Consider the following 12,043-nt stretch of genomic DNA (forward strand, 5'->3'; position numbering starts at 1 on the left):
AGTTGTTGGCAAGGTAAACATCGAGAAGTTGTTCCCTCTGGCTGGAGGATCTAGAAAGGTGCAGGTACAGTCTCTGGATAAAGGACTTAGCACAGAAACAAGGAGAAACTTCTTCACTCGGATGGTTGCGATTCTTCAGGACTGTCTACCCCAAAGGATTGTGGGTATACCATGAATTGGAAATGGTCAAGGCTGGGAAAGACATAGAAACCAGCAGCAGTAGTAGGCCATTTGGCCCTTTGAGCCTGCTCCACCATTCATTATGGTCATGGCTGATCACCAAATTCAATATCCACATTTCGGTCTTTCAAGGAATCAAGGAATATGGGGAAATGGGAGAGTGGAGTTGAGGCAGAAGGTCAGCCATCATCACTTTAATTACAAAGATAGTTTGAGGGCCAGACAGGATACTCCTGCTCCTTTTTCTTCCGTCTGAGGGAGACACATCATAAAGCTGGATTATTTTGTTAATACCAGTCATCGAAGATTCTGCACTGCACCTGGAGACACATTGACCAAAACTGCTCATCAAACCCCAGTTAGAAAATACATGCAATTTGCTGTTACGATTGAGTGCATTGCCTGAAAGAGTGCTGGAAACAAATCCAATATTAACCTTCAGAAAAGAATTGGATATAAAATTGAAAAGGAAGAAAGAAATGATTGGCTATGGGGATAGAGAATGGAGAGGAATGAAATGAATTGTTCCATCAAGGAGCTAGCACAGAAGTGAAGGGCTGAATGACCTCCAGTGCTACACCATTGTATGATTTTTAGAAAAGTTAGAGATACATGTCCATCATTTTGACCGAAAGTACTGCAATTTTTGAGAATTAGAATTATTATATATATTATTTTCCTTCCCTTCAATAAATATGTTGATATTTCAGCCCTAAATATAGGGCTGAAATGCCAATAATATTTAATATATTTAGGGCCGAAATGCCAATAATATTTAATATATTTAGGGCCGAAATGCCAATAATATTTAATATATTTAGGGTTGAAATGCCAATATATTTAGAGTCATAGAGGTTTACAGCATGGAAACAGTCCCTTTGGTCAACTTATCCATGCTGCCCAGTTTTTACCACTAAGCTCATCCCAATTGCCCACATTCGGTTCACACTTCTCGATACGAATCTTACCCAGATAACACTCTAAATGTTTTTGTTAAAAGACAAAATTGTACCCGCCTCTACTACTGTCTCCTGCAGCTCATTCCAGACACTCACCATTCTCTGAAAAAAAACTGCCCCTCTGGAACCTTTTGGATCTCTCCCCTCTCACTGTAAACCTATATTTGTGCTGAAATGTCAATATATTTATTGAAGGGGAGGAAAATAATCTAGTGTTCCTTTCATCATCGAGTTTCAAATCTATCAACCACTGCCACAGCCATGTTGTTGACGGTGTTGGAATATAAAACGAAACATGTTTTTGCTTCTGCTGTCTAGTGCATTACCGATTTATCTGGGCTGCACCATCGCTGCTGGAATTTATTTTTTAGAAAGAGACACCAGAAAAACAGCTGCCAACATTCCACAGGTCAGTGTCGACAGTTGCTTCCTCCAAGAGCAACCTGCCAATTGCACTGTTTTAAAACATGCCACATCACAGAAAGCAGCATGAGCAGACCCCCAGGGGAAGCCCAGAGGATTCAGGGAAGTGACGGGGGGGGGCTGTTGGTAAAATGACAACCTGTGGATCAGAAGTAACTCATGAGTTCTGTACAGCTGGCCAGGTGTTTGTATTTAATGCTGTGCTGGATTTGTCCACGGATGTTTCATTGACCCTGCAGTTTCTTTTAAAAAAATATCTGGTCTCGTAGAATCATTACGATGCGGAAGGGGACCATTCAATCTGCACTGACAACAATCCCACCCAGGCCCTATCCTCATGAATTTACCCTGATAATTTCCCTGTCAATTCAGTGTCAGTTCAGTGTCAATTCAGCCAATCAACCTAACCCCGCACATCTGCAGAGTGTGGGAGGAAACCCACGCAGACAGGGGGAGAATGTGCAAACTCCACAGTTACCCAAAGCCAGGATTGAATCTGGGTGCCCGGTGAGGTGAGGCAGCAGTGCCACCAGTGTTGTGGCTTCACTGGGAAAAATATTCTGAAGCCACCTTTACCTGGGAGGAGAACGCTCTTCGGTGGACTTGGTTACAGGAGAAGTACTTGGAAGTGGAGGAGTGGTGGCCTGTGCTCAGCACTGTTTATGTTATTCAATTAAAGGACTCGAGGGCAACCCTACAGGGACCCAGGTTCAATTCTGGCTTTGGGTAACTGTGGAGTTTGCACATTTTCCACCTCCCTGCGTGGGTTTCCTCCCACACTCGACAGATATGTGGGTTAGGTTGGTTGGCTAAATTGACACTTAGTGTCAGGGACATTATTAGTTGGACAGCCACACACTGGAGGCCGCAGTGGATCAAGAAGCTCTATTTGGGGAAAGGCGAGGAGTGGGCAGACTGTTGCCTTCTGTACCTTGTCTAATGAGAAAAAGGGAGTCGCTGTCAGACTATGATGAGAGCAAAAATAACTTGAGTTCACGTAAGGCTTTCCCAGTATTTGATACAGCCTCGCAATAATCTAGTGCTGGGGACACCTTACTAATGGAGTTAAATCACTGATTTTAAATCAATCCAAAAGCTTCAGATTTCACTTACTGTTTCTACTGAAGTCATTATACACAGTGTAAACATTGCCTTTTATTTTCATTGGGTGGAACAGAATCAATTGGCGGAACGAACATTGCTTGGATATTTTTATGCCTGATCTCCCAATGTGGCCTTTGTTAAATGACAGACGGGTGTTAAAAGTTGCTGACACTTTTTCCACCAAAATTACAGTAGGAGATTGAATCTCCTGACATCATGAAAGGTACTATAGAAACGAGTGGTCTCTCTAACTCTCACAGAAATGTTGCCCTGCACATGTGGCACAATGTCTTTCTGTGGCTTTGTGCAAACCAGTGTATATTTGTGGACGCGCTCTGGGGTAGAGGTTAGTTGCTGGCGGAAAATTGGTACTTTAAAATAGTGGAACAGGAGAAAAGCTGTACGAGCCACTTGTGTGTGGTCTTCCCTGGAGCAGGGATCGCAGAATGCCAAAGGTATTGAGCTGAGCACAACAAACGATTAAAGGTATTGGTTGAGCGAGACAGTAACAAATGATCAGCCATAGTGTAACAAGTCACATATATTCTGCAACTTCCATGAAAGATCCAACCTTTTAGAGTGGAGGTGAGGAGAAATTTCTTCACCCAGAGTGGAAGAGTCAGTTACTAGGGGGAACTGGTTTGAGGTGAGAGGGACAAGATTTAAAGGAGATATATGAGGCAGATTTTTTTTTACACATAGAGTTGTGGGTGCCTGGGACTCGTTTCCGGGGGAGGTAGTGAAAACAGATATGGTAATGACTTTTAAGGGGCACCTTGACAAATACATGAATAGGATTGGAATAGAGGGATACGGTCCTGGAAGGGTAGCAGTTGGGCAGCATGGTCGGTGCAGGCTCGGAGGGACAAAGGGCCTGTTCCTGTGCTGTAATTTTCTTTGGTGACTACGTGGAATTCACTACCACAGAATGTAGCTGAGGCCAAAATATTGTCTGATTTCAAGAAGAAATTAGATATAGCTCTCGGGGCTAAAGGGATCAGGGGATATGGGGGAGGGGGAGGGGGGGTTGAATCAGGATATTGAGTTCGATGATTAGCAATGATCAAAATGAATGGTGGAGCAGGCTTGAAAAGACCGAATAGCCTATTCCTGCTCTGAGTTTCTATCTGCTCTAACCACAAAGCCACAGAAGTTTGAAGCTCAGAGACATTCAATCTTCACTAGCACTTTGTGAAAGGAGTTTAAAACTAACTCCATGACACCGTTCTCTCTCCCCATAAGACCAGACCGATCCCAAACTAATCTCACCATTCTGGTCTCTTCCCATCGCCCTGAATCAAATCAAAACTAACCCCAATATTCTGTTCATTCTCCATAACATTCAGCAGAAACTCATTTCATTGCGTCAAACTCTCGCCAGAGACCAGTATATTGTCTGACTCATCCAATTTTTCCTTCAGAGTTTCAATTGCCTCAGCTTCTTCAAGTGATTGCCCACTTGGCACCAATCATGCAACTAAATGAATTTTTGTCCTGTGCAATTGAAATGCATTACAACTTCAAGAAACTTGATTAAATTCGCTATTCATCTTGCCTGCTGCAGTGGAACTCGTCCCATTAGCTCAGAATGTGTTGTAGCAGAGCATCAAATGACAATAGGTGGGATGGCGGCACAGTGGTTAGCATGTCTGCCTCACAGTGCCAAGGACACGGGTTCAGTTCTGACCTTGGGTGACTGTCTGTGTGGAGTTTGCACTTCCCTCCATGTCTGCATGGGTTTCCTCCGGGTGTGCCAGTTTCCTCCCAAAGATGTGCAAGTTAGGTGGATTGGCCATGCTTCACCTCTATATAATAAGAAATCTCACAACACCAGGTTAAAGCTCAACAGGTTTATTTGGAATCACAAGCTTTTGGAGCTTTTGTAAGTCACCTGAGGAGTGAGCAATGCTCCAAAAGCTTGTGATTCCATATAAACCTCTTGGATTTTAACTTGGTGTTGAGAGACTTCTTACTGTAACCACCCCAGTCCAATGCCAGCATCTCAACTATATTTAAAATGGGAGTGCCAGGTCCACTGGCATTCTGGATTCTGACTTTGCACCTGAAGCACTCTTATGAGCAGTATAGAGTGTGTAAAATAAAGGGAATCTGGTGAAGAGACACTGGCCTCAGAGGAGTTATTTCAGGGGCAGGTGTGTGTTTTGTGTACGAGACATTCCTGAGCCATAAGGAGGTCAGAGGGGTTGGGAATAGAGAAAGAGTGGATTTCCCCTAAAAAGGGAGAAAGCTTTGTCACTTGTGTGCCAAAATGCATGTCCACACCCACACAAAAAATTGGCTTAATATTAAATACATAATACACCTTAACATAATGGCAAACACATTTAGCTTTAACACTATTTTGTTCTGACCCAAATTCTCAAGTCTTTCATCTTTTCTTTCAATAACAGATTGCCCAGAGCTGCACACAGTACTTCTACCTTATGTAAATTTGCAGTTACCTTTTTATTCTACTCCCATTCATAAACCCAAAATTCTATTGACCTTTTATTGGCTTCCTCCATCACACTCTCACTTTATGTGCTTTAACCTCTTGACATCTGTTCATTCACACCCTCCAGCATCTGTTCATTAACTACACACTTCTATTCTTTGTTTCTTTTCCCCCCTCAGAAATGTATAACCTTAAATATTGGTCTTGTGGTGCAATGAGTCGTGTCCCTGCCTCTGGTCCAAAAGCTGCAGGTTCAAGTCCCACTTCAGGGCTTGCTGGCTGGCCGTGGAAGGTGCGTTCACACCACGGCCAAACAGGTTGATTATCAGCCTGTAACTCCATCCAGTATCCCTGACGAGTCTGCTCAAATGCAGTGTTAGTCTTCACAGAATCATAAAAACCCTACAGTGCAGGAGGCCATTCAGCCCATTGAGTCTGTGCTGACAACAATCCCACCTAGGCCTTATCCCGGTAACCCACATATTTGCCCCGCTAATCCCTCTAACCTATGCATCCCGGGACCCTAAGGGGCAATTTAGCATGGCCAATTAAACTAACCCACAAATCGTTGGACTGTGGGAGGAAACTCACGCAGACATGGGGACAATGTGCAAACTCCACACAGAGTTTGGAGCCAGGAATTGAACCCAGGTCCTTGGAGTTGTGAGGCAGCAGTGCTAACCACTGTGCCACCGTGCCGCCCCCAATTGAAATCTTCTATTTCAATTGTACCTTCTCCATATTACTCTCCTTCTTAACTCCTTTAGTACCCAAGAATCTATCAGTGTGTGTCTGGAGTGCACTCAGTGAAGGAGCATCTACACCATGGAGAGAATTCCAAAGATTCACCAACTTGAGTGAAGAAATGTCTCTGATTCTTAGTCCGAGAAGGTTGAGCTCTCATTCTGGAGCTGTGACCCCCTCAAGGGGCAATATCTTCCCAATAGCTACCAGGCCAATCACCTTAAGGATCTTTATGCTCCTGTTAGATCACTCCCTAATGTTTTAAATTTAGAAAATATTGGCCAATCTGGAAATTCTCATTTCAGAAATCAGTTCCATAAATCAAAGACTCCTTTCAGCTTCAAATATTCCTTGAGCTGCACTTTCTTTTTATTCATTTGCAGAATGTGGGTGTCACTGGGAAGGCTAGGATTTATTGCCCACCCCTAATTGCCCGAGGTGGTGATGGGAAGCTATCTTCTTTAACTGCTGCAGTCTGTACGGTGTTAGGTTTACCCACAGCACCGTTACAGAGGAATTTCCAGGATTTTGACCCAGCCACAGTGAAGGAATGATGATATATTTCCAAGTCAGGATGGTGGACATGCTTTGAGGAGGCAGGACACGAGCTACTCACTGCACAATTCCCATCCTCTGACTTGATCTTGCAACCACAGCATTTATATGGCTGATCTAGTTCAATTTCTGATCAATGGTAATCCACAGAATGTTGATAGTGGGGGTTTCAGTGATGGTAATGCCATTGAATGTCAACTTGAGATGGTTATATTCTCTCTATTTGGAGATGGTCATTGTTTGCCCGTTGTGTGGCATGAATATCTGTTGCCACTTAGCAGTCCAAGCCTGAATGTTGTCCCCATCTTGTTGCACATGAATATGGACTGTTTCAGTATCTGTAGTGCCATGAATGTTGCTGAACAATGCACAGTCATCAGAAAATGTCCCCATTTCTAATCTTATGATGGAGGGAAGAACATTGACAAAATAGCTGAAGACCTTTGGGCCTTGGACATTACCCTGAGAAAATCCTGCAGTAATATCATGTACTGGGATGATGGGCCTCCAACAGCTACAATAATCAACTTTCCAACACACTAGATACTTGACAAAGGAACAATTTTAACTGTAATTTAGAAAAGCATGGATAGTTTGGTCATTAATTAGCTACATCTCCCCACATACCAGTTCGACCCACCTCACTGCTACCTCACAGTGCCAGAGACCCGGGTTCGATTCCCAGCTTGGGTCACTAATTGTGTGGAATTGCACATTCTCCCCGTGTCTGTGTGGGTTTCCTCCGGGTGCTCTGGTTTCCTCCAGAAAGACGTACTGGTTAGGTGCATTGGCCATGCTAAATTCTCCCTCAGTGTACTCGAACAGGCTCCAGAGTGTGGCGACTAGGGGATTTTCACAGTAACTTCATTGCAGTGTTAATGCAAGCCTACTTGTGACACTAATAAATAAACATTTTTAGTAATCATAGGAAATATAGCATACGATTTGCCCCACAGTTGTACCCATCATTCCAGTTGCCATAGAGACAGACTAACACACCGGCATTTTCATCCACTTATCAACTTACAAAAATTAAAAATACATTTTTAAGATTGGAAGAGTTAAGAGGCACCTACTGTTGTTCAACATGCCTGGCACAGGCCTCAACTACTCCTGTAATCAATGTTACAGAAACCAAGATTTGGAATGTACACAAAAGGTTGGCATATTGCTCCATGGGATCAGAGCACTTATTATTCAACATGCCATCTATTATCAGATTCTCAGCAAAACTGTACTAATCTGAGGTAATGCTTTGGCAACTTTGCATACATGCCAGACTTCTGATTTGCACCAGGCATTTAAAAAAAGAACCACATAGAGCTAAGGCCTTTGACAACACCATCAGATGCCTCAAAGCACTTTGTAGCCAGTGAAATACTTTTTTTATTCATTCTTGGGACTTGGGTGTCGCCAGTTGGCCAGCATTTATTGCCCATCCTTAGATTGCTGGGGCTCTGGAGTCACATGTAGGACAGATCAGGTGAGGGTGGCAGATTTCCTGGCATCACCCATGGACCCAGGCACAGTTGAGTGACGGCAGGAGGGGGATTGCAGGGGATAGGGGTCAGCAACAAGGTGGTTCCTCCCTTCCTGACGCTGGGTCCCTCACACAGGTGCTGAGCGGAGCAAGAGATTCCCTGGAAGCCCGCGAGCTACCCAGTTTATCCTACCTTTCAGGCTTCCTACATGGCGGGTTCCCCAAGCACTTATTTGGCCACTTAATGATCTCAATTGCCCCAATTCAGTCCATGGTGGGCAGGTCAGGTGACAAAGAAGCCGTGGGGCAGGAGGACCACGGAGAGGCCTTCCTGACTTAAACAGGACAGAGGTGAGAAGGTGGGGCAGTCCACAGTTTGCGGATTAAATGTCCCACTGCTACCAATTTTGCTATGGGAAAGGGTATTAAATTCTACCCAAAATGGGTATTTCAGAAAGGCTTCCAAGAACAAAAGAATTGTCAACAAAAAAAAACACTATCCTCGTGGATGTAAGGAATGGAGACATCTCACGAGGATACAGTTGGTGCTATGAAATGCTGACTGGACATCTTCCCTCCACACTACCGGGATAAAAATTACTTTGATATATTATTACAGTGTTCCCGAGCATTATTACCATCACTCAAACCAAACCCCCATCCATTGACTCTGTCTAGACTTCCCGCTGTCTCGGCAAAGCAGCCAGCATAATTAAGCACCCTTCGCATCCCAGACATTCTCTCTTCTACCTTCTTCCGTCGGGAAAAAAGATACAAAAATCTGAGGCTGCGTACCAACCGGCTCGAGATCAGCTTCCTCTCTGCTGTAATCAGTCTTTTGAGTGGACCTACCTCTTTCTCTCCACCCTAGCTATGACTAACATTACATTCTGCACTCTCACCTTTCCTTCTCTATGAACAGCACGCTTTGTACAGCGTGCAAGAAACAATGCTGTATACCAATACATGTGACAATAATAAATCAAATCAAAATTATTGTGTGTCGGGGAGAAGCAAGAGGAGTGGTGGTGAGGGTTAGTCAGTCACCTGTAACTTGCTTTGATTCTGATGTGACAGTCTAACGTAAATTTTCTTAATGGTCAGCAAGGTATTCAACTAATTCAACTGGGAGGGATATACTATATATAAATGCATTTCCCATGACAGCTACCTGCCCATAGAAGAACCACAAATCTCCAGCAACTAGTCTCAAAGAGCCATTCAATCCTGAGAGATCTGCTGCTGCTCACAACTGATCCAAACCTCTCTTCTGTAGTTGGGGGTAGCATGAATATCTCTCGACATTCTTCCTTGCAACTCTGACTGCTGTCTATTAACTGAGATTAATGTGAGCCTCCAGGAAATATACACTTGAAATGGACACAATGTCTTTCCAGGCACTGGGACTGATAAAACAAACAATAACCAAAGGCAGCACAGACTCAATATAAATAGAGCAAATTCTAAGGATGAATCATGCAATTTGCAGATCTCGTGGTTATTTTTTGCCCCCCCTCAAACGCAGCCCATTAGGTCCAGCAAGCAAAAAACACAAACCACATTGTTTCAACTCATCGGTCAATTTAACAAGGCCTGTAAGAGAACATTATTTCCATGTCCAGCCATTGCTGATGTTTGAGTCTGAGAGTGAGCGCCAGAGGGGGCGCGTGTGCCAGCCAGAGGGGGCGCGTGTGCCAGACAGAGGGGGCGCGTGTGCCAGACAGAGTGAGCGCCAGAGGGGGCGCGTGTGCCAGACAGAGTGAGCGCCAGAGGGGGCGCGTGTGCCAGACAGAGTGAGCGCCAGAGGGGGCGCGTGTGCCAGACAGAGTGAGCGCCAGAGGGGGCGCGTGTGCCAGACAGAGTGAGCGCCAGAGGGGGCGCGTGTGCCAGACAGAGTGAGCGCCAGAGGGGGCGCGTGTGCCAGACAGAGTGAGCGCCAGAGGGGGCGCGTGTGCCAGACAGAGTGAGCGCCAGAGGGGGCGCGTGTGCCAGACAGAGTGAGCGCCAGAGGGGGCGCGTGTGCCAGACAGAGTGAGCGCCAGAGGGGGCGCGTGTGCCAGACAGAGTGAGCGCCAGAGGGGGCGCGTGTGCCAGACAGAGTGAGCGCCAGAGGGGGCGCGTGTGCCAGACAGAGTGAGCGCCAGAGGGGGCGCGTGTGCCAGACAGAGTGAGCGCCAGAGGGGGCGCGTGTGCCAGACAGAGTGAGCACCAGAGGGGGCGCGTGTGCCAGACAGAGTGAGCGCCAGAGGGGGCGCGTGTGCCAGACAGAGTGAGCGCCAGAGGGGGCGCGTGTGCCAGACAGAGTGAGCGCCAGAGGGGGCGCGTGTGCCAGACAGAGTGAGCGCCAGAGGGGGCGCGTGTGCCAGACAGAGTGAGCGCCAGAGGGGGCGCGTGTGCCAGACAGAGTGAGCGCCAGAGGGGGCGCGTGTGCCAGACAGAGTGAGCGCCAGAGGGGGCGCGTGTGCCAGACAGAGTGAGCGCCAGAGGGGGCGCGTGTGCCAGACAGAGTGAGCGCCAGAGGGGGCACGAGACAGACAGAGTGAGCACGAGCCAGAATGAGCACCAGAGGAGGTGCGAGCTAGTGGGAGTGAGCATCAGAGAGGGCACAAGCCAGAGAGGGGAGAAGCAGTGAGAGGAATAGGAAATTAGAAGGGTGAGAGAGATGAGAGCAAGCAAGAGCTGTGTGCAAGATCAACAACAATAAATTCCATTTACGTATCACCTTCAGCGCAGTAAAAAAAAATCCCATGATGTTTAACAAGAGCGATGTTCCGAGCCACAGAAAGAGCTCAGGACAGATAAGGAGTACTTTAATCAAGGAAAAGCGGACTATCAGAGAAGTTTACAGAAGGAATTGCATAGAATAAAGCCAAAGCAGCGATAAGAACGGGCGCCATTAAGAACATGGCTGCCAGATCAAAAATTGGTGATCCTGAAGAAGCCGTATTTAGAGGAATGCAAAAATCATGAAGGCTCTCATAGGGCTGATGGTCAGAGACAGGGTGGGGGGTGGGGGAGGGGGGAGAGGCACTTGTAAACAAAAGCATGGATTTTAAAACTGAAGCTGAGGTGATTGACATTTTAAAATCAGTTCTGATCACCTCTAAACATTTAAAAAGTTATTAAAACTCTCCTTCAGAAGGGAAAAAAAAACTCCAAACACAAACATTTTAAAATGTTCATCACTGCAGCATACAATATCCAGAACTTCAAACAGAACTGCCTGGAATCAAAAGAGAGATTGAGCCCAAGATAGATGCTCAACATGGGGTATTCCTACTCATTTCATTATTTTGTCTTGGTTAAACAGCAGGACACAATTCTGATGCTTGAATATTCATGACAGCTCCAAAAGGTTAACTATTGAAACAATGCCATGGAATATTTTCATACCATTCCAGCTTCAAGCTTGTCTCCCTAATTGTAAGAGGAGAAATTGAGGGGTGGAATTTTTTTTTTTCTGTGGCAAGGCCGTGACAGCACAATGTTGATGCTTAAATGTTCCTACGGGAGGTAGCCAGAGTTAAGAATCAGAAGGAGAAAAAAAATGTAGGCCGTCTAGCATACTTAGTAGGTCAACTCTAACCACGAAGGCCTCCTGCCAGAACTTGGTCGGACTGTTTCAACTGAAGCTACCAGACTGCGAGGTCTGCACAAACTCTTTGCAGAGTGCAAAGAAACAAACCACGCGTTTCCTTCAGGAATCACTCAGACGGCATTGCTTACCTCTCAGAATGTAATTCTGGTAGTTCTGGTCTGCTTCTGCTCCAACTTTTATCAAACATGTCAGACCCTCAGCGACGACAAACTCGTGAACCAAATCCTTGTCGTCCTATTGGGATTAGAGGACAGCACTGTGAGTTTAATGTGCAAAATAATTATGCTTCTGTTGTATTTTTTTTTCAGTTCCTAAACAACGCTACCGGTGGCCTTGCTAATCAATGCCAAATTATGGCCTACTCCGCGCGCTGGATTCATCCCTCTGAAACATTGAGCGTGAGAATCATACAGTGAGAATCGTTCTGTTGTTATGTCTCAAGGAAGAGGATACAACTATAAGAGAGGCAAGATTGGAGGCATTTGAATAAGAAATCACAGAAGATTGTTTTTTTCCAAAGAAATAAAGTACTCAAGCCACTGGCG

The 12,043-nt window shown here is 45.5% G+C and overlaps 1 protein-coding gene across 12 annotated transcripts in view; it reads right to left on the reverse strand.

The window, feature by feature from the left end:
- fhod3b (formin homology 2 domain containing 3b) overlaps window positions 1–12,043 on the reverse strand; it is a 560,180-nt gene that overhangs the window by 266,347 nt on the left and 281,790 nt on the right. For all 12 annotated transcript variants that reach the window (XM_080202871.1, XM_080202833.1, XM_080202860.1 and 9 more), the window contains exon 5: window positions 11,627–11,732. In XM_080202871.1, the coding sequence (XP_080058997.1) occupies window positions 11,627–11,732 (106 nt within the window). The remainder of the gene's footprint in view (window positions 1–11,626; window positions 11,733–12,043) is intronic.

This window comes from Carcharhinus amblyrhynchos, chromosome 2 (assembly GCF_965287045.1).
Source record: "Carcharhinus amblyrhynchos chromosome 2, sCarAmb.v2.hapA, whole genome shotgun sequence".
Taxonomy (NCBI): domain Eukaryota; kingdom Metazoa; phylum Chordata; class Chondrichthyes; order Carcharhiniformes; family Carcharhinidae; genus Carcharhinus; species Carcharhinus amblyrhynchos.